General features: G+C 35.0%; 1 protein-coding gene across 2 annotated transcripts in view; it reads right to left on the bottom strand.

The window, feature by feature from the left end:
- Positions 1 to 24,345, bottom strand: part of CDH12 (cadherin 12) — a 433,615-nt gene that overhangs the window by 28,098 nt on the left and 381,172 nt on the right. For both annotated transcript variants that reach the window (XM_003789536.2, XM_023513076.1), the window contains 2 exons: positions 23,740 to 23,993; positions 832 to 968 (listed from right to left, as the gene is read on the bottom strand). In XM_003789536.2, coding sequence (XP_003789584.1) covers positions 832 to 968; positions 23,740 to 23,993 — 391 coding nt within the window. The remainder of the gene's footprint in view (positions 1 to 831; positions 969 to 23,739; positions 23,994 to 24,345) is intronic.

Below are 24,345 nucleotides of genomic sequence, written 5' to 3'. Positions count from 1 at the left end.
GTTATAAATGTGCACCAGATGCACAAAATGAAATAAAAGGAAACAAATGCAAGAGACTCAGATGGGATTTTCCCAAACCTGCTGAGACAACATAAGCAGAAGGACTGGGAAGAGGCACCTTATTAAAAACAGCTACGTCAAGAGCCGAATGTCACCACTCACTGTCATCTATGACGAGGGGAAGTTGTGGGACTATCCCTGCTTGTTCAGTTATAAATGAATAAAACCTAAAGTTACTCTGATTATGGGGGAGTGTCTCTGAACCAAGCAGAACCCAGTACAAGTCATCATTTCTGACAATATCATAGATTTTAAACAACTCCTTGAAGAATTGCAATGAAAAACTCCCGTACATACCACAGTGACATTCATTAAAAAAATAAATTATAATGAAAAGGGACAAAAGGAAGAGAAGGCTGGTTTTTAAAATGTTCTCTTCAATTTCTGAAAATAGATCAGTACAGGTGATATTTTATGATAATTATTTCCTCTTGCCTGGCTCTGTGAAACTCCCAGTGATGTCTACAAGAATCCTGTTGGAAGAGAAGTTGAAACTGGTGGATTTCTGGAGGTAAAGCGCTGAAAAGGATGAGGTCACACAGTGAAATGCGCTGCTAGAAATTCATGCAATCCTGCAAACAGAGCGCAGTGGCAGCTGTCACCATTTCTCTGGACTTATGCTATGAGGAAAAGGAACAGGTTTCTGAGTTTCCCTGGGAGACCACTCAGCTGTCAGTCCAGAAATGAAAAACACCTCAGCAGGGACTCATTTAAGAGTCTTAAATCCGAAGAACTGCAGTGCAACATTGATTCTGTCCATGCCATACTTACTAACTTTACTCGCAATTATGGAGAAATTATACTGCGCGGTGCTTTCTCTGTCTAGTAATTCATTAGTGGCGATGGTTCCTTCAGTTCCATCTATTGTAAAGGAGCTGTCCCCATCACTCTTCCAATCTATGAAGTACCTGGATATGAAAGAGGAGATGCAAATGTGTGATGATTACACACTAATCAGAACGGCAGTTAGGCTAACTTGACACAGTTCCTTATTTTTCTCCCTGTGGCTATTACCCACCTTGCAATAAAGCAGAGTGTCAATGACAGCTTCTTTATTGCAAAGTCAGTATGCTCAAGGGGAAACTGGAAATAATGAAAGATTTAGTACTCCTGCTGTTCATATTATTTTAGGGTCTTGACACCTTGAAAGCTCAGCAGAGACTAAAATTCTAAAGCTGACCATGAGTTCCCTTAACCTGCTGAATATTAAAACTTTTTCAGGCAGTAAAAAAATTCCTTAACGATGACGGAAATTGTAGGGATGGCTGGGGATGGGGGAGGCATCTGGAAACAACTGCAAAAGAACTCAGGCCAGAACAGAGGTAGAATCTTTTTGTTTCTGTCAGTAGAAAAATAACATTATGGAAAAATAAGGAGAAATTTGTTGTCATTGACAATTGGGTAATTATGTTAAAATATTTCTCCTCAGACACATAGGAAAGGGGAGTTGTTGTTTTTGGAGAATATATATCAGGTCAACTTTTTTAAAAGAAAAGCAATGACCTTGAATAATGATGTCTTTTTATCTCTTTTAACATCTTGACACATTTGATAATAATGAATGTTGCCTTATGTGAAGCAACTGGACTAAAAAACCTAGACAGTGAATAACAAAATAGATAGTGCATTTTTAAGTAATGGTAGCATATGAAGAGATATTAAGTAAAATTGTTTTTCAAATATATAATTTATTCATAGTAACAATAGGTAATGGTTTAAATGTGATTATGTGATAGACATTACTGTCAATAGTTACACATATTATTTCATTAAATCTCCATAAAATCTTCCAAAATGAGTATTATTAATCTTTCTATTTCACATATGAGGAAACTGAAAGCACAGAAAAATGAAGGAATTTGCCCAAGTTCACATAGCTAGAAAGTTTTAGGATGATACTTGAAACAAGTCATTCATGTTCCCCACATAATTATCATTAAATAATATCACCAATATTAAATAGAACAGTTTATTGGAAAGATCTTTGCTAATCATGTGGTACAGTATACAATATATTTCTCAACAGTATTCTGACCTGGGAACTAAAGAAAGGTCCTTCCAACTAGCGGCAGCAAGCAGATGGCCTCGTTGTTAGCCCATTGAAATCACCAAGACAAGCACTGTCATCTTGTTCATCATGACAAGTCAGGCAAGGGATGTGTATCTCAGAACCACAAGTCATTGTTTCATAAGCGGGTTACTTGCAATTGTAGAATTTGCCTCTCATTTCAGCACCAGGCCAACTCTAACTTGCCTTTGTGGAGGAGACGTGTGGATTTTTTACTAGTCAGTATCTGTTAGTACACTCATTGTTTTATTGTGTTTCCCTGTATTGTACTTCACACACACAATTGAATTGGTGATCTTTACAAATTGAAGATGTGTGGGCCCTGTGTCAAGCAAGTCTGTGGAAGTCATTTCTGCAGTAGCGTGTGCTCACTGTGTGTGTCTGGGTTGAACGTGGTATTTCATAATCCTGACAGTATTTCAAACATTCTCATTTTTGTCAGACGGTTGATCTCTGAACAGTCATTTCCAGCATCAGTATTTTAGCTGAGGTGCAGGATATTTCAGCCATAAAAACAGTGAACTTAATCAATCAATGCCGTCTGTGTTCTGACTGCTCCCCTGACTGGCCCTTCCACCCTTCTCCTGCTCCTCAGGCTTCCCTATTCCCATAGACACAGTAATATTGTAATTAGGCCAGTCAATAATTTTCCAATGGCCTCTAAGTGTTCATGTGAAAGGAAGAGTCGTGCCTCTCTAACATGCAATTAAAAACTAGGAAGGATTGAGTTCAGTGAGGAAGGCGTATCAAAAGCTGAGATAGGCCCCAAACTATGCCTCCTGCACTAAATAGTGACATAAATTTTGAATGCAAAGAAAAAGTTATTGAACATAATTAAATACGGTACTCCAATGAACATATGGATAATCAAACAGTAGAAGCAAATCAGTCTTATTGTTGATACAGAGTAAGTTTAGTGGTTTGCATAGAAGATTAAACCAGCCACAACACTCCCTTGAAGCCAAAGTCAAATACTGAGCTAGACCCCGTTTTCAAGTTTATGACGGGTAAGAGAAGTGAGGAAGCTGCAGGAGAGAAGTTTGAAGTTAGCAGAGGTCGGTTTGTGAGGTTGAATGAAAGACGCCGTCTCTAAAACATTAAAGGGGAAGGTGAAGCAGCAGGAGATATAGAAGCTGCAGCAAGTTATCTGGAAGATCTAACTGGGAACACTGATCAAGGGTGCTGCACTACAAGACAGACTTTCTACGCAGATCAAACAGTGTTCTGCAGGAAGCAGATGCCATCGAGACCTTCATAGCTAGAGATGGGAAGTCAAGGCCTGGCTTCAAAGCTCTCTGGGACGGGGTGAGCCTCTGGTGAGGGACTAATTCTGCTGGTAACTTGAGGTTGAAAACAATATTCCTTTACTATTTTAAAAACTTTGTGACCCTTATGAATTATGCTTCATCTCCCCTACCTATAATCTAGAAATGGACACCAAAGTCTGGAGGACAGCACATCTGTTCACACATTGTTTTACTAAATATCGACTAAATATTTAAAAATCCACTTTTGAGATCTACTCATCAGAAAATATTTTCTTTCAGAAAGTTACTGTTCTTTGACAATGTTTCTGATCACCTAAGAAGGAGGTACACCTGTGAAGGAGATACATAAGGAGACGAATGCTGCTCTCCTACCTGCTAACACAATCAGCATCCTGCAGCTCACGGATCAGGAAGTGATTTCAACTTTCAAGTCGTGTTATGTAAGCAGTACATTTCTTAGGCATATAGCTGTTATAATAGTGATTTTTCACATCAAGCTGGGTAAAATAATTGAGAACTTTCTCAAAATGATTCATCATTCTAGATGCATTAAGAGCAGTTATAAATATATTCATGAGATGAGGTCAAAATATCAACATCTACCAGGAGTTGAAAAGTTGATTCCAAGGCTCAAGGAAGGTGGAGGAAGTCAGTACAGATGTAGTGTAAAGAGCAAGAAGTAGGACTGGAACTTGACGACGTAACTGAATTGCTATAGTTTCAGGACCAAATTTGAACTGATGAGTAGTTGCTTCTTATGGACAAGCAAAGAAAGTGGTTTCTTGAGATGGAATCTGCTCCTGGTGAAGATGCTGTGAACTTCATTGAAATGACAATAAGGGATTTGGAATGTTACATTACCTTAGGTACTGAAGTGGAACAGGTTTGGGAGGGGTAACACCAATTATAAAAACAAGTTCTACCAAACAGCATCACGTGCATGCTACCCAGAAATCTCTTGTGAAAGGAAGTGACAACCAATATGGGAAATTTTATTTTTCTCTTCTTTTAGAAATTTCTATAGCCATATTGCCCTTTAGCAACCAGCACCCTGATCAGGCCCTAGCCATTAATATCAAGACAATATTTGTAATTAAGTTAGATACTTTTTAAGGATAATGCTGTAATAATGCTTAGCATGGTATAAACATAACTTTTTATATACTGGGAAACTAGAAAATTGATTTGACTCATTTTATTGGGATAGTTGCTTTATGTGGTGGTTTGGAAGAAACCCACATATATCTGAGTTATGCTCATAGCTAATTTCTGAAACAGAGGATGCTGATTATTACCAGAAAGGGAATGAATCATGCTGCTAATCTGATATTGTTGTTTATTTGAAGCTGTGAGAATCCATTGGTTCCTTCTGATTTCAATGTAGTATCTTATCTCATATGAATGCTCTCAGAAATTATAAATAAAATTAAGGAACATTTAAAAGTCAGGGAATACAGGGATATGATGAGCCCACATCTCTCTTCTGCATATTCTTCTTTTCGGAACAAGAAAGCTTTTCTCAAACACTCATTGTCAGTACCTCTGTTTAGTTGGCCACATACCTAATTTAAGAAGAAAACTGTTACTGAAATACCTCATAAACTAGAAATTCTGGAATAATTGTTGATGTAGAAAAACTGTATTCAATTGCACAATTCATTATTTGCTGAGCATCAGCTTTACGTGTACAGCTATACACACATAAAATGTATAAAACACAATGACCATAATTAAAAAATCTAGTTGGTTAGACATGTCTATGCAATTCCGGTGTGTGAAGGAGAAGACCCCATAGGATTGCCAAGAAAGGCACTAATGATTTAAACAAACCTTCCTATACATAGCCGTGAACTGATATTAGAAAGTTATGTAGAAACGATTCAGGAGAAGGTGAAGAGAGGAAAAGAAGGAACTTCAGAAAGCTGCAATGGTAGTCGCAAAACCACACAGGTAGTATCACAACCTATGAGATGTTAGGAACTACTATATACAAATAACTGTGAGGCACAACAACATGAAAGTAAAAAAGCAATTTAGATTCAATGAGGCCTTATATGTTATATTAAGGAGGTACACTTTGAAGAACACTACTAAAGGGGGTCTTGGGGCATGAGTTAAAGGTCAGTTGCTTTGAAGGTGTGTGGTGGAGGAATTAGAAGGCATCAAGTCTGTAAATGTTTTTTTAAGGCAGAATTTTGCCAAGAGACAAAGAGATTTAACCAGGGCTGTAAAGAGATGTCATTCAATGAGATATTAGAAGTAGTTGAAACCAAAGAGAAGGCCCAAGAGCATGCAGGTGTTGGATTTGCCTGTTACGCTTCAGCAGAATGGAAATAGGACAGAGAATAGTATCTATGAGAGCACCAATTTCAGAAAGAGGTAACAAGAACCTTTTTAAATTTTAATTTCAGGTTAATGTGAGGGTAAAAACAACCAAGTCATAATATTTGAATTTGTTCAGTAGAGTCTCTCTTGTAGCTATGTCCTGCCCCCAAAAGGTGAGCCATACACTCTTACATTGTGCCCATTCAGTGGGAGCACCCCAACACCCACCCCATTCCTTGTCCCCCAAAATTGAATTTGAAATTAGTTTTTCTCCCATGTGGGTGTGAATTAGATCATCTACTGACTTCATAGTAGTATTGAGTACACTGGATATTTGCTTTTCCATTCTCATGATACTTTTATGTCAGATATGTAAAATGTCAGAATAGGCTTCCTCGGGAAACAGTAAACACCAGCATTATCAAATATTGTCTGTTCAGCTCCTTGGGACAGATTTGGCTGAATAAATTTAAGCATGGTTGGCAATTCTGAGCATATCTTACTTGGATTCTATTACTATTTTTTATACAGAGTGAAGTGTAGTTCTCTTCCTTAGCATGGAACACAATGCTTTCCAATCATTTTTGCTCTGACCTCAACCAAATACTCCACTGTAGCCACTTCAATAACTTTTCACTTTTCAAATTAGTGCTTTATTTTCCCATAAGCTTTATTAAGAGATAATTCACATGCTGTTCAGTTCACCCACTTAAGTGATACAGTTTAATCATGTTAAGTATATTCACAGTGTTATGCAAGAATGTGATCCTTTTTAGGAAAGATTTTAGCTTCATTAACTCTGAATTTTTATATTTATTAGCACAACCTCATTTTTCTGGCAATTTGAATTATATAGGATAAATGTGAAAATGTCAAGGGAATAAGGTGATATTGTACCTGAGGAGTTGGAAATAGAAGAAATAAGAAACACTGTCTAGTACTAGATTATAAATATAAATTACTTTCTTCAGAGTGCATGGTTTATACCAGGTACCCTCAGACATAACTCATAATAGTCACCAGGTTTTAAAATTTTCTTTAACTATTTCAAATTTATTTATTTATTTAAAGACAGAGTCTCACTTTATTACCCATAGAGTGGTGTGGCGTTACAGCTCATAGCAATCTCAGCTTTTATGTGATTCTCTTGCCTCAGCCTTCCAAGTAGCTGGGACCACAGGTGCCCACTATAACGCCCAGTTATTTTTCTTTTGTTATAGTTTGGCCAGGGCCAGGTGTGAACCCATGACCCGTGGTATATGGGGACAGTGCCCTACTCACTGTGACACAGGCGCCGCCCAATGTTGCAAGAGTAGCACAATAAAATTCCATATATCCTTCACTTTTCAATATTTACCATGTTAATATTTTTCATGTTTGCTTTATTACTTTCTCTGCATACATATATACTGATATGGCAGACTTATTTAAGAGTATTTAATAGCACCCATGTCCTTGAGCTCCAAATACATAATCATGTTTCTCCAAGAAAATAGACAATTAATTTGTCACAATACTGGTCACCTTGACAAGTAGCTACTTGGGAAAGAAGATAAATAATCGTATCTTTAAAATACATATTTCCAGACTACCTTTCATAGTAAAGCCAAAATAGGCAGAGGGGAAGTCCTAGTACTTTTAGGTGATTCTGGTGACCATTCTGATTAGAAACTACAGATGGGAAAGCATTTGTGTTAGATGTCACTACCCTCTATTGATATCCTGAGCTAGGAGACAGAGGGCCTCCCCTTCACTAGGAAAATACATTCTAAATGCTTTTCTGTGGGGTGAATTATATTAACCTTAGTTTCCAAAATGACTTTTTCTTACCCATTTCTTACCCAAGTGCATACTAGTCTTCCTCTATGACTGGCAGGAATTGTCAAGTTAAGCTTCACACTGTTCCTATTCCTGTGTTCTTTGCCTATGATCATAGCTGAAATCCTACATTAGAATCCCTGTGGGGTGGGCAGGGTATAATGTGAAATGATGTGAAAGTGTATTAACCATACATAGAAAAATTGCAGAGACCCTAGAGAAGTCCTAAGTGGCCTAGTGTAGTCTTGGGCTGCAAATGTTGAAAAAACACATGAGTTCTTGTGGGGTCAAGGTCTCAAGTTGTCTGACTTTGGTTCTATTAAGCTACAGACATGGACATCATCAGTTTTTATCAGTTTTTTCATGTTCATCAGTTTTTATCCAGCTTGATAGTTATTGCATTTTGATTAGGTTGTTTAACCCATTCACATTTAATAACTGCTACTGATGTCATTGTACTTGTATTTGACATTTTGTTGGGATTCGTTTGTCTTTTATATGTCTCATACTATTTTTGTCCCTTTTCCTCTTTTTATTTTTCTTTTCTTTCAGGTTACATGAATATTACCTAGAGTGTTATAAATTCTCTTAATGATTTTTCATGTCTGTTGATTTATTTCCTTAGTGTTTGCTCTAGGTCTTATCATATGCATCTTAACTTATCAAATTCAAGTTCATGCTACCTATATTATAATAAAATATAAAAGTGTTACCTCTGTGTAGGCATATGCTATTTTTACATTATATATATATTTATATACACACACATATACATACAAATGTTTATGTGTGTTGTTATATGTGTTATAGAAGTCCATAAGACATTGCAATAATTATTACATTTTATAATTCTATGTGCTCTTGGTATCTTGCCCCTCCTAGTAAAATATAACTTTTGATTGGTTGCTAAGAGGAGAGGCCATGTCTTCTTAACCACATCTTCCAGATGGGCATTTCTATCAAAATAATCTGGTTCATAGGAATAGAAGGGAAGAAGCTCAGCCTTTTAAATGACTTGAGAACAGAGGCTAGCTTTTCTCATCTGTCTGTTTCCAAGGACCTGGAATGCTATTTTGCACCTTGTGTGTACTACTAAAATATAGTATTGAATTAAATGCACGGACCCTATTCTTTCTATCTACATAATAGTTACATATGTCTACTTCAAGTCAACATATTTAGAACTTAGAGGATGTATTATTTCTCTTTCTGGTTTGCTGAGATATTTCCATTTTGTAAAAGATATTGAATGGTACACAGTTAATTCACAGTATTACATCTCATTTTCTAAATAATAAAAATGCAAAAATAATGATTCAGATCAAAGTAAGTAATAATCCTTTTTTACAGATAATAATAGATCAAAATCCTTTACTCTTGGGCAGTGCCTGTGGCTCAAAAGGGTAGGGTGCCTGTCCCATATGCTGGAAGTGGTAGGTTCAAACCCAGCCCTGGCCAAAAAAAAAAAATCCTTTACTCTTTTCTCAGCTGCTAATATTTGCCTTATTTTTTCTCTTGTGCAAACATTTGAATGTAAATTCAGCTCAACTTACTTTAACAAACATTTTACTGAGTACGTAAGCTACCTACAATGAGGTTTAGATTGTAATTGCGTCATAGGCAATCACAATTAAACTTTTTGTTAGGAATGCTGATATATTATTCCTCTCAAAGTTTCTTAACTACTAATTGCTAATTTCCTAATAATTCCTTTTAATAATTCCTTTTCAAATATTTCTTTCTCTTTATTTTTATTTTCTCCTTCCCAGACTTAAAATTTGTTTCTTATGTACCTAAGATAGCTTCTATGGCTTGTTTTAAATGACCGATAAGAAAATAACACTTATAAAATTATAATTATTTATTAAAGACATATGTCATCTGTTTTTTAATTTCCCATCTAGAGAAATGTGATAGGGTTAAAATAGATCTCCAAAGAAGGATAAATACATTACAATCTATACAGGGTGCCAAAAATGTATACTTTAAAAAAAAGTACACTTTTAAAATTTTTGTGTATACATATTTTAAGAAAAAACTGTATTAAATGTGTAATATTCAAGTCATGTGTGACTGTTACAGTTACAAGGGGTGCTCAGTGTACTTGTACTCATCTGTTATTATTGGAATATATTTAGTATTATGATTTTAACACAGCTTTTTTCCTGTCTTAAGAGGAAATGTATACATTTTGTATGTGTTATTGAAATTATAAGCATTATATGTTTACTTCCCTCCACTTGCTTTAGCTTTCCTTATTTTTGTAAACATGGTCTTCTGCATACCCTCTTATGGATCAGGAAGGACATTAAACTACAAACTCCCCTTCACCTTCCCATTGTCCTGGTTTATGTAGCCCATGCACAAGTTGGCCCAAAAGCCACCCCTAAAGTGACCAAACACAGGGAAAATGGGAAATGGTAGCTAAATTTACTTTATTTAAAAAACATTTATTAGAAAATTTCATAAAGAATTGACCAACTTGTAGGGAATATACTGTAAATATTTTATAAATACTTTATCAATTTTTATAATGAATATTTTGTAAATAAAAGTACATTCAGCTACAATTTCCCATTTTACCAATGTATGGTGACTTTTGGGAAGTCACCAGTTTGGGAAGTCTATAGTTTTTTCTTTGAAAAAAAATGTTTCTGCCTCCAAAGCTTTATATCTAGTCTTTCTTATATTCTGCAGACAACTTGAAGTAGCTTGCTTTAATGCAAAGAAAATAAAGTTAAAGCAAGTACTGGTTAGGTTTGAACTCGGTATGTAGAGCTTTAACGTTCAACATGCAAGATCTCAGTTTTCTCGGGTATCCAAAAATTCCACTGTAATACCTGATTAAGTAAGAATGTGCTCAATAAATGTTGATGACCCCTCCTAAGAGGTATCTTGGAGTCTAGACCATCATATATGCTTTATTTCGGATCTCGTTGTCAGTTTATTTCAGAATTTATTCATAGAATGCCCCTAATTTCCTCAAGCATGATGGGAACCTTTTGCCTTTGCCCGCGTTCTCCACTGTTTTTCTAATAAAATGTCTTCTTATTTCTTTTACTTTATGTATTATCTATTATAATTTATGCCAAAAGGGTCTCTCAAGTAGGAACAGCAACACAACTGTATTTTGTTTTGTTGGCTATACAGAAGTTTCTTTCAAGTAGGAAAGAGTCATCACTGAATTTATTGTTCTTGTCTTAATATATTGCACTTGCATGTGTGAATTGAATTTCTGTTCCCATTAATAATCTCATGATCACATTTCAAGCATGGATGTAATATATACTTTGAGGTTTCAAACATGTTTATTCTAAAAATCTTTTTCAGAGGCTTCATCATAAATGTTCCATTGGATCAAGTCAAATGTCTGTTCCAGGTCACCACTGATTTATTTACTCTCTCTACCAGCAGTCGCCAAATGGCTCTGAATTAAGATATAATTTTAACTTGAGTTGTTTACCAATTGAGATCCAAATATAAACATCAGTTTTGAAAAAAAAAATCATTTTCCTTTTTTATTCTTGTAATTCTGTTTGCATTTTCTCTTTGTGATTTCTCTGCTTTCTATCTAATCTGTACTCTGAAAATTATTTATACTCTCTTAATTCTTTGAATAGTCTGGGATATTTTATAAAGTGAATTTATTTCTCGAGCTTTCTATTCATCATTGTTTATTACTATATTTTGCAAGAAGAGCGTTTCATATCTATTCATTATATAGTGAAGGTTACTACTCTTTAAAAACTAAAAGTAACATTAAAAGTTTCAGATAATTGTGAGAAAGGGGCTACTCTCCAAAAGTAATTGAAAAAATGATAGAGAGAAGGAAAAGCATTATGGTATTTGTACTTAGACCAGGCATAATCTCAGTGCTTAGAGGCAAAGCAAAGAACCTAAATCCCTAGCAGGCAAAAGGTCAACCCAAATCACCCAGGTCGGTAATAAAACTATGGAGACAAGGATATTCTCTCATTTGGAGGATATTACATTAGCTTCCAAAATAATCTACCATCCTTACTAATACCTGGGCACTTAGTAACAGAGATTCCCTTTAATTTATTACTAGAATAATGTAAAACTTTTTTGAAAATAAAAGCAAATTCATCATTAGCTATCTAATTCCAGGTTTCTTAAAAATTAGAGCTATAGATCCATATTAGCAACCCATTGAGTTTGGACAACTTTGAATGCTCAGTTATTTCTAAATATTTTGAAACTTGTGGTTCTCTAGAAAAATAAAAGGAAATCAAGCAATAAGTTTTAATGAGGTGATTTTTTACATGTAAAAAATCCAATAGCATGCTAATAAAACAACTGTATAATTTGACTTTTACATATCCAGCCTGGTTAATGTCAAGACTGTCACAATTTAACATTTTCCAGTTTAGCTAAATTGTTATAAAGTGTAAATATTTTAAACATGGAAAGGTTTTGAATGCTTTCAGGAATACACCAGGAGCCCCCATCACATTTTTACTGTGTTGTGTTGCCATTCTAGCCACTTTGTTTAATAAGCTGCTAAAAACTTTCAAATTATAATGTTATTCTCCACCATCTTAGAAATACAAAGCAACTAAAAAATTTAGATTAGTATTTCAATTAAATTTAAGTAGCAGCATTGTTAGAAGTATGACCTCTGAAATTGGGAAGCATTTATTCAAATCAGTTTCCCATCCTTCCTGAAGACATAATTTGATCTTCTTGGGCCTTAGTTTCTCCCTCTGTAAACTAGTATTAGCTGTGATGTTTAAAAAATCTGACCAAAGTTATCATCCAGAACTGAACACCAAATAGTTATTACATACATTGTTGTATCTTGATTGTCAATTGCCACTGATATAAACAAAGGAAACTTGTTCATCTTGGTACACGTTCTTTTAATAGTTCCTTTTACATTGACTGTCAGTGACTTGACAATTTGCTGGAGAAAAACAAAATTTTATTCACAAAGAATGTATCATTCTCTATAATGTTTTAAATTCTCCATCAAAAAATTTGTAAATATGTATTCTCAATCATTCACCTGGTGTAAATTTGGAAAGAATGCTGTTTTAGGGTGGCACCTATGGCTCAAAGGAGTGGGACACCAGCCCCTTGTACTGGAGGTGGGTGGTTCAAACCCAGCCCCAGCCAAAAACGTCAAAAAAAAAAAAAATGCTATTTTATTCCAATGCAAACAAAATAAGAGAGTATGCTAGCAAAAGTGCTGTCTTTCTTTAATATTTTCAACTACAGATCGAATTCCACTGTAAAAAATTAATATTTACCAATAACTTGATAAAAGCATATCTGAAGCTTTATTTACTCAATTGTCTGGGTGTAGCTTCTGCTGAGTTTATACCTGAAGACAATAAGGAGAGATTAAATATATGAGTTATAACCCACTGATACATTTTAAAACTCAGAATTAGTATGAAGAAATTTGAGAATGTTACATAATAAAACTTACTTTTTCTCCATTTTATTCCCTCCAACTAAAATACCATCATTTCCCATCCTCTAGTTCACGTCCTTCATCCTAGACTTTTGCCATTTTAGATATTAAGACAATCTATGCCTTTTATTGCTTATTCTGCCTCGCTCTCCTCTTTTGTCCTCTAAATATCTTCTTGCTTGTGTCTTTCACATCCATGAATGCCACCATCCTGAATCCTGTCAGAGCATTTATCATTTTGATTTATTATATAAATACATATACATGTTTTAAACCACCTCCCTCAAAATGAACAAAACGAAAAGATACTTGAAAATTGAGATGATGTTGAACAAGCTCTCATATACCAGATTTAAAAAGTAATTTAATCTTAATAATTTTCTTGGTGTAAAATGTGCATTCCCATTTTAATGAAATATAATATTTGTATGTGCGTGTGCATGTGCTTCTTTCCAAATCTATCATAAACAGACCTATCTCTAGATATATGAATGTAATAAGACTTTGTAAGGGCTAGTACACATAGGTATTTATCATCTTTAGGGGTCTAAAGTTCTGTTTCCTTAGAAAATTTTGTAAAGTCAATTTCTTATCAAAAATATATATTTTTTTACTTTTTCTTTCTTTCATGTTGGTAAAATAATTTCTCATTTTCTTAGAGTCTTTAAAGTTAATGAAGGCCAAATGCCATCAGCACATTTGCAAGTAGACTTCATATAAAAACTAACTTTAGAAAAATACTCTCTTGTGCATCCTAAACACTAAGTGTAGAAGAATTGTGAAAAAAGATGAATAGAAAAAATTCCCTGGAGAGTAACACATTCAGTTACTACTGTGGTTTGTGAAGTTCACCTTCTTTTCTGTTGCTTTGTTTTCCCCTGGGTTTCTTTGAGGTATTCCTTTCTCTTCATGTCTACCAATGTGTACACAATGCCTCTATCTTTTTCATTTAACATCTTTTAGATTGTTTCTGCATGTTTTTTCCTGCATGCTTACAAATAATATAAGAATTTGTAATACTTGCTAGCAGTACTTTGTCATTAGCTAGTGCTTACCTCCACTTATAATTGATAAAGAAATCCACGAAGGATAGTTAATGATAGAGTCACACTTTTTTTTTTCTTAATGTGTGCTTTAAAAACTCTTGCTATGCAGAATCCAATTTCTTGTTCTGTGTAAGTTTATTTAGTTTTTCGCATTTAATTTCATTATTTAGCAGATAGAAAATTACTTTTATTTTTATAGCCTAATTTCTTATAAAACACTTTCATACAGCTATTGGAAGGTAAAATTGTATCCAGAAGGCTATATAAAATACTCATTAAAGATAAAATAATTAATCCTTCTTGAGTGCTTCTTACCTTATCTTTTTCCTTTAGCATTTGAAATGTGAATTTTAATACAATGTATATAGTCTTAGGCTCATCAAGGAGGCACATAAGCAATAAATTTTTGATTATGTGCAAAGCTACAGGGTCATAATCCATACAAAAATAAATATTTTTATAGTACTTCCTATCAGTTAATTAATAGGGATAATTCTGAGAAAATATTTTGGAATAAGCCTAAGGGTCAAAACATTACAATTCTCATAGTTCGTAGGATATTTTTCTAGATTTCTGAACAAAGTACTTTGAAAATGTTGATTTTTCTTAATGCTGAACATAGTTACAAATGAGTACTATGCCATATTCATATTTAGTTGAAATTAGTACTATACAGAATAAGTCATTCATTTAACAAATATTATTGACTACTCTATAACCTAAATCACTAAGACTCAAAGTCAACACCATCATTCAATAGAATTGAGTAATCAACTATTCCAAATTTCATTTCTAAACTCAAAGGCCCGTTGTTGTGAAAATCCCCCATGTCACTGGTGGGAGGTTGCTTTTTCCACTCTCATTTGTCTCACTTTAAATCATTTCCATGAACTATATTATAACAGGGTCTATTGCTATACAACACTAAGGCAAGAAATCAGTGCATGAGATGGTAAATGCTGAAAGTGTAAAGGAAATAATAGAAATTAAAGTAGGGCTTGGTAAAGAGGGAGGAAACAAATATGGTATATTTGCCACACATGAAACACAGGGAACCTTTGCTGCAACCTGATTCAGTTCTTGGTGTCAGCATTGCTTTTTGGCCTTTTGCTAGGCTCAGTGATGATGATGATGATGATGATGATGATCAAATACCCAGTGGTAGATAATGACATAGTCCTAAATTAATACCTTGCACATTAACTGTGTGATAAAATAATTGAGCAAAGAAAAACAAAATAAAGCATATATAAATACGACAAGTCATTTTACATTTTGTTGCTTAGTTTTCACAATATTTTTTCACTATCATGCTTAAATGAGTAAATGTGTTTTCAGATCAAAGAAGGATAACTCTGACCCAACATATACCCTAGCAAACATAATTCACATGTTATTTACTCCAAGGGCTTGGAGCAAAAAAGTTTTAGGTTGATTCAACAACAACAGTCTTACCTTTTGACAACCCCTCATGGGTATCAATTAGAGCCAGGTGCATCTACAAATTTAGCGAAATAGCCCACGGCACATTAGAAGTAAGACCATAGATACTACTTTATGTCACAGAAAATAGTACTTGTCAGATGCTGGCTCCTGTGACAAGGAAAATTTTAAAAAATACATATTTAAAGCAGGAGAATTCCTTTGATATGGATCTTTCTTTGTTCCTCACACCAAAGTCTTGACTCTAACAATTTGCTTGGATTTGAAAAGATGTACCTTTATCTGATGACATTTTCTGAAATTTTTTATTTGTGGGAGGAGTTTTTTTAATATCACATTAAAATTATGTTTTTGATAATATTTTAGCCTCATCATTGGTTTGTCAGTCATCAAAATAAAGTATAAATATATAGTAAATTAAACAACTTAGTGTATTCTCAAGACATAGAGTTTTGCTATATATCTAAATTCTCATTGGTTGAGCTGTAGAGTCTCAATGAGTATTCATTTTCCTCTTCATTATTTTTGTTACAACCTTCAACATTTCTTCAAAAACTGTTAACATTCTTGAAAAATTTTTATTCATCCGTTTTTTTCCACTTTTATAATTATCAACACCACATGCAAGTACTTCAGAAACAAGACCCATGAGTGATGACAGGTCAGTATGTAACAACCATTACTACAGCAGATTCTCAATAATGTCTCAGTACTAAAAAGGACTTAACCAGTTTGATGAAAAATGTTCAAATTGTATATAAAAACAGCACATTGCACCCCATAACTGTATTAATGAACACATCTATGATTTAATAAGATAATAAAAATAAAAATAAAACAGAGGGAAAAAAAGGACTTAGATGAGACCCTAGAACAAATGGGATTAACATACATATACAGAACACACCACCCCAAAGATAAGGAATACATATTTTTCTTGTCAGCCCATGCTACGTACTTCAAAATCGACCATATCATAGGATACAAATCAAACTTCAGCAAAATTAAAAGAATAGAAATTATGCCTCATATCTTCTCAGAATACAAAGCAATAAAGGTGAAACTCAACTTCAACAAATATGTTCATCCCCACACAAAGACCTGGAAATTAAGCAATCTTATGCTGAATGATAGTTGAGTTTAGTAAAAGATAAGAGGATATTGTTAAATTCTTCAAACATAACAACAATGAAAACACAAGTTACCAAAACCTGTGGAATACAGCAAAAGCAGTCTTAAGAGGGAAATTTATCACATTAGATGCCTATATTTGAAATACAGAAATAGAGCACAAGAAAAACCTCATGAACCATCTTATGGAATTGAAAAAAGAAGAACAATATAATCCCAAATTCAGCAGAAGAAAAGAAATAAAAAAAATTAAATAAAATAGTAATGAAATTGAAAACAAAAGAATCATCCATAAAATTAACAAAACAAAATGCTAGTTTTTAGAACAAATAAATATAATTGCTAAACCTTTGGCCAGATTACCTAGAAACAAAAAAGTAAAATCTTTAATAACCTCAATCAGAAATGATAAAGGGAAATAACAAAAGATGCCACAGAGATACAAGAGATCATCTCTGAATACTACAAGAAAATATATCCTCAGAAATTTGACAATGTAGAAGAAGTGGATCAATACCTGGAATCACATTCTCTTTTTAGATTTAATCAAGAAGAAATAGATCTCTTGAACAGACCAATTTCAAGAACTGAGATAGAAGAAACAATAAAATATCTCCCCCCCAAAAAAGACCCAGTCCAGATGGTTTCACACTAGAATTCTATCAAAACTTAAAAGAATAGCTTATACCCATACTGCAGAAATTATTCCAAAAAGTTGAGAAAGAAAGAATCTTCTCTAACATATTCTATGAAGTAAACATCACCCCAATACCAAAACCAGAAAAGGACCCAACTAAAAAGGAGAATTTAAGACTGATTTCACTAGTGAACATAGATGCAAAAATTCTCAGTAGAATCTGAGTCAGTAGATTAAAGCCACATATTTAAAAAAATCATTCATCACAATCAAGTAGGTTTCATTCTAGGGATGCAAGGCTGGTTTAACAGACACAAGTCCAGAAACATAATTCATCATATCAACAGAAGCAAAACAAAGACCATATGACCATCTAAATAGATACAGAAAAAGCAATAGATAAAATTGAGCATTCTTTTTCTAATTAGAACACTTAAGAATCTAGACAGAGGTGGCACCATTCTTAATGTGATCAACGCCATGTAAGGCAAACCCAAGGCTAATATTAAACTGAATTGAGTAAAACTGAAAACTTTTCTAGTTATAACTGGAACCAGACAAGGTTGTTCTCTATCACCACTACTATTCAACATAGTGCTGGAAGTTCTAGCCAATACATTCAAGCAGCAGAAGGATATGAAGGACATCTAAATGGGTGTAGAGGAAGTTAAACTCTCCCTCTTTGCCAACAATCTCATCTTATACTTAGAGAACCCAAAGACTCAACCACAAAACTCCTGGAAGTGTTCAAAAAAAAAAAAAATACAGGAATGTCTCAGAATATAAAATCAATGTCCACAAATCAGTAGCTTTTATATATGCCAATAACAGCCATGATGAGAAGCTAATCAAGGATAAAATTCCCTTCACTGTAGCTTCAAAAAAAGAAAAAAATGAATTACCTAGGAATATACACAACAAAAGAAGTGAAAAATTATTCAACCCTAAGAAAAGTAATGGGAGAAGTTATTAACACATGGAAGAACATACCTTGCTCCTGGTTGGGGAGACTCAACATTGTGAACATGTTACACTATCCAAAGTAATCTACAGATTTAATGCAATCCCCATTAAATACCATCATAAAATTTGAAGATTTGGAAAAAATAATTCTTTGTTTTGTATGGAACTAGAAAAATCTCCATATAGCCAAGGCAATTCTTAGTAATAAAAGCAAAGCTGTGGGTTATCACTGTACCAGATTTTCAGCTATACTACAAGGCCACAGTGATCAAAACAGCATGGTAATGGCACAGAAATCCAACATTTGCAAACGAATAGAAAACCATATGATGAAACTCTTGGAGACTTTACTTCTTTTATGTTTACATGGATGGAGCTGGAACATATTCTTCTTAATAAAATAACTCAAAAAGATATTCAAAAATGGTTGAAAAGTATGAATATACTCAGTACTATTATGAAACCAATATATAATCCCCCACACTTTCATATGAAAGATAAAACACAACTATAGCCTAGGATGAAAGAAGGAAGAGGAAGGTGAGGGGTGAGGCCTGGTGGAGGGAGGGTAATCATTGGGACCTCACCTGCGGTGCATATTGCAAGGGTACATCTCAAATCTATTAAGAATAGAGTATAAATGTCTTAACACAATAATTAAGTGAGTGAGGTGAAGGCTATGTTAACCAGTTTGATATAAGCATTCCAATTGTATATAAAATCAGCATTTGTACCCCATAAATGCATTAATGTACACAGTTATGATTTAATGAAAAATTGTTAAGAGTAAACAAAAAAGAAAATAGAAAGAAAGAAAGACAAAGAAACTAACCTCTTATAGACACAATCTGGTTGATCTTTGATAAACCAAACAAGAAAATATTCCAGGTAAAAGAATCATTATTCAATAAATGGTGTTGGGACAACTAGATAACCAAATGTAAAAGACTCAAACTGGACCCACACACCTCACGGGTTATAAAAATTGATTCAAGCTGGATAAAAGATTTAAATCTAAGGCATGAAATAATAAAAATCCTCAAAGAAAGTGAGGGGAAAACTTGAAGATATCAGCCTGGGGAAAGATTTTATTAAGACTTCTGTGACAACTGCAACAACAAAAATAAACAAATGGGACTTAATTAAACTGAAAAGCTTCTGTACAGCTAAGGAAATAACAACCAAAGCAAGCAGACATCCTTTAGAATAGGAAAAGATGTTTGCATATTATGAATCAGACAAAAATAGATGTTTGCATATTATGAATTGAATAACTACGATCTATAGAGAACTCAAATTAATCAACAAAACAGATTCAACAATCCCATACATCACTAAGTAAGAGTCATAAATAGAATCTTCTCTAAAAAAGACTGATGAATGGGTAACAAATGTGAAAAAGTGCTCATCATCCCTAATCATCAGAGAATGCAAATCAAAACTACCTTGAGATATCACCTAACCCCAAGGACAATAGCCCACATTAGGAAGTCTCAAAGCTGCACATGCTGGTGTGGATGTAGAGACTTTTACGCTGCTGGTGGAACTGCAAACTGGCATAACATTTTTGGAAGGAAGTATGAAGAATCCTCAGAGAACTCAAATTAGGCATCCCATTTGATCCTTCCTGCCCAGAAAAAAAAATTATTTTATAATAAGGACATTTGCACTAGACTATTTATCACAGCTCAATTTACAATTGCCAAAATGTAGAAATAGCCTAAAGGCCCACTAACCCAGGAATGGATTAACAAGCTGTGGTATATGTATACCATGGAATCCTATGCAGCCACTAAAAAAGATGGAGACTTTACATTTTTTGTATTAAACCGGACGGAGGCACAATGCATTCTTCTCAGTAAAGCATCACAAGAATGGAGAAGCAAGAATCCAATGTACTCAATTCTAATATGAAGGCAGTAGATGATCTAACACAAGGTGAGGGTAGGGGAATGAGAGAGTGGGGAAAGGAGGGGGGGAGGGTCACAGTGTATAGTGCACCTCTTGGAGGTGGGACACAATTGTAAGAGGGCCTTTATCTGACAAATACAATCAGTGTAACCTAATTCTTTGTAGCCTCAATGAATCCCAAACAATAAAAAATAGATAAATAAATAAATTTTAATTAATTAATTCAAAACAATAATATCTCAACCCATACTGGAGATATGCTTGTGTGTGTAGAGAAAGAGAGAGAAACAACGGAGAGAAAGAGAGAGAGGATCAGATAGGGAAGCAACGTAGAATTAGTGCCCTTACAAAAGGGAACTAGAGAGCTCTCTTTTCCTTTCTGCTAAGTGTTTCAAGAAAATGACCTTCTTCTAAATAGGAAGCAAGCTGTCACCAGTCACTGGATCTACAGTGACCTTGACTGTGGACTTGCCAGCCTCCAGACCTGAAACACGTAATTGTTTGTTGCTTAATCACCAGGTCTACCTGGCACTTTGTCAGGGCAGCCTGACCTGAGTGACAGAAACAGGTAGCCCTCCATAGGGATGAAACCATCACAAATACCTAAAATAGCAGAAGAGACCTTAGAACTGGGTAATGGGCAAAGGCTGCAAGAGTTTTGAGGTTCTATAAAAATGAACATTCAGGGTTCTAGTGGTGAGGACTCAGAAAGAAGAGAACGATACAAAATGTTCTGTTTTCTTAGCATTTCTAAATAATCACTAACAGTATATTGGTGGGAACATGGTCAGTGAAGTTATTTTCATGAAATCTTGGAGAGAAAGGAGGACATGTTATTGAAATGGGAGGAAAGGCAGTTCTTGCTACAAAGTGGTAAAGAACTTGGGTGAATGGTGTTCATATTCTAGTATGTAGTGGAGGGTAAAATTTTGGAGCGATGAAACTGGATATTTAAGTGAGGAGATTTTTAAGCTAAGAGTGGAAGTAGTAGCTTGGTTTCCTCTGACTATAATGTAACATGAAACAAGAGAAATTGAAGATGGAGTTTTTAATGCAAAAAAGGAATCATAAATCTAGGACTTGGATATATCTCAGCCTGTCCACTTCACAAAAAAACAAGAGAGTGCGTTTAATAGAAAATGCTAAGAGTTGGCCAACAGATTATTTGATAACAAGATTAACATGGGTGTGAATTACAGACTTCACTCTCTGTGGCTGTGTTGACAACAGCAAGGAATAGACATGAGATTGGAAAAGCTGAAACACTGCCAGCTGGTACTAAAGAAAACTGAGAAATTGGTAAAAATGCAGAAGGACTGTCCAACTTCTTGAACACTGTAGAATCTGATTATAGAGCTCTTCAGCTGTGCACATGTGCTATCCTTCAAATTAAGGGGAAAAAAACTCTAATGTGAGTCAGCATCATCAGGCCCAGATACGTGGTGGCTTTCGTAATTATTTCAAAGTGTAGGATCAATGCTAGGACATCCATGAGGCAGGGCTCAGGCCCAGTTTAGACCTGCTGGTGAGACCCCTGCATGTGGGTGAGTCCACCACAGAGTACCACACACTGGGCAGTGCTTCTCTGAGTGAGGGAGATTATATATGGAAGTTGGGCTTCCACCCCAGTGAGCATTAAAGGAAGAGAATCTATTGAGCCAGAGAAGGGTTATTCCTGAGACTGAAGTTGAATGAAGTTTACCGTGTAAGTGTTTGGACTGATATGAACTCTGTCATCACTTTTTTTCTTTCTTCTGGCCCCCTTTTGGAACAGGAATGCCCCATCATTGCATTTTGGAAGCACGTGGCTTGTTTGGATTCATAGGTTCACAGCAACACAGGACCTTGAGTCTTACCTTCTTTTGGTTTAGATGATATTTTGATGAGACTTTAGACTTCAGAGTTGATTTTAGACAAAGAAAATACTTTGGGGGCTCTTAGGATTAATGTGTTTTGCATGCAAGAAGGACACAAATTTTGAGGCGCTAGAAGTAGAATGTTATGTAATGAAGTTCTGTGTTCCTCTAAAATTTATATCTTGAAATCTTATCCTTCACTCTAATGGTATCAGAACGGGTGCCTTTAGGAAGTAATTAGGCCATCAGAGTGGAGCTTTCCTAATGAAACTAGTAACCTTCTAAGAGAGACCCTAGGGAGCTCTCTTTCTCTTTCTGCAGGGTGTGCATACAAAGAGAAGATGACCATCTGCTAAACAGCAAGAAGGTCCTCACCAGACACCAGATCTGCTGGCACCTTGATTTTGGATGTTTTAGCCTCCAGAATTATGAGAAAGAAACATTAATATTGAACTCATTCAGTAGATGGTACTCCTTTATAGCAACCAGAATGGACTGAACCAGTATTCATGTAACTTTAAGGGAAGGATTCAAATAAGTACAGACAGCAAGTTATATGTGCATTCATGACAGTTCCTGAGATTTAACTCCATGTGATCTCTTGTGTTGAGGCCAACACTGAATACTTGATCCATCTTATCATTACTTTCCACATGGAATAAAACTTTAGAAGATATTTCCCTATTTCTATGTCAATAGGGTATTTCTGCTTTACAAAACTATTTAATGTTTTCTTTCATTTTCTTCTTACATACTAATCATTCAACACTTTAGGGATGCAGTATTCAGAATACATCGTATCTTTGTTTTTGTGTGTTTTTGTTCCTTTCCCATAGCTGTAGGTATGTGGCAGGAAATTCAAAGGGCAATAAGTCTCAAAACAATACTGCAGGATTGATGTATAAGTGAGGAAAGGAAAATCTTACCATGCCTTGATGGTGCTATCAGAATTTATGGATGGGGCGGGGGAGAGAGATGAGCAAGTCTCAGCTCCTTGCAAAGTCTGGGCTTTGAGCAATTCCATAATTATTTCACCCTAGGACTGACTAGAAATGTGCTTCCACTCACTCTGCCTAAAATGCAGCTCAAACACTGATTTTAGGTCTGAGGACATCAATTTTGGAATAATTAGAAAATTTATTAATATATTTTTGCTTTTGTTTGATACAGTCTCATTCTGTCAACCCAGCTAGAGTGATGTAGCATCATCACAGCTCACTACAGTCTCAAACTCCTGGGCTCAAGCAATCCTCCTGCCGCAGTATCCCCAGTGGCTGGGACTATAGGCATGTAACAAGATACCTGTCTACTTTTTTTCCTATTTTTAGTAGAGACAGGGTCTTGCTCTATTTCACGCTGGTCTGAGCTCAAGCAACCTACCTCAGCCTTTCTGAGTGCTAGGCTTACAGGTGTGAGCCACCACGCTCAGTTTGTTAATATCTATTCTAACACACTATTAATGCATGTTAATATCATTAATCATGAGGATCACTATTGAGGTTGTATATTAAATCCCTTTATAAAGAAAACCTTGAGATTTGCTAGCTTGAGTTACATGTCTAATATCACACCACCAGTAAAACATCGGTGCACTGATTGATAGTGGCTGTTCTTGTTCAATTTCTGTGGCATTTCTTCTGTTCTTAGGTAAAGTCATTATATTTTCAAGCACCATATTGTGTAATTAAATCATCATGCAGTTTTGGTTAGGGAGTTTTTTTTTTTTTTAATTTGTTTTTACTGTCACATAGAAAACAATATGTTTCTTTATCTCACCTAACAGCACTACTGCCCACATCCAGGTCTTGGGCGGTGACAGCCCCAATGATTGTCCCAACTGGAGTGTCTTCGTAAACTTCCATGGTGTAGAGTGGCTTGCTGAAAACTGGCGGCTCATCCACGTCCAGCACGCTGATCTTCACTGTGGCTGTGTCCTTAAAAGGACCGGCAGAGTGAAAGCGGTGGTCAAGGTGAAGGTTAGAGGCCTCTACTTTAAAAGTATATGCCTTCTTTGTTTCAAAATCTAATGGCTGTAATGGGAACAAATCAAAAATGAAGGGGCGCGTTTATATAGAATGTGATAAAAATGGTGAACATTACTTCAGAGCACTTTGCAAGTATAACCAATTGTACTGGTTTCAAATTTTCATTTTCCTTTATAATTAGTGGGTAAGGAAATTATGTATAAGGCCAATATTTTAAGAAAAGAGTCACACACGTGTAGAAGCTCAGTTGCATACATTGAAATCTACGTTCATGCGGACACCGTGCTAGACAGGCTTAGTCATTTTATATGAGCAAAGCTAAAATACCAGGTGAGCCAAAGTAAAACATCTCTCTGCTCTTATTCAATACTGACCTCTAGTGGAGTTAAGTAATGAT

The sequence above is a fragment of the Otolemur garnettii genome, unplaced genomic scaffold (assembly GCF_000181295.1).
Source record: "Otolemur garnettii isolate 467f Iridium unplaced genomic scaffold, OtoGar3 scaffold00033, whole genome shotgun sequence".
NCBI classification, from domain to species: Eukaryota; Metazoa; Chordata; class Mammalia; order Primates; family Galagidae; genus Otolemur; species Otolemur garnettii.
Note: the sequence above shows the minus strand (reverse complement) of the source record. Positions and strands in the feature narration are given on the sequence as shown.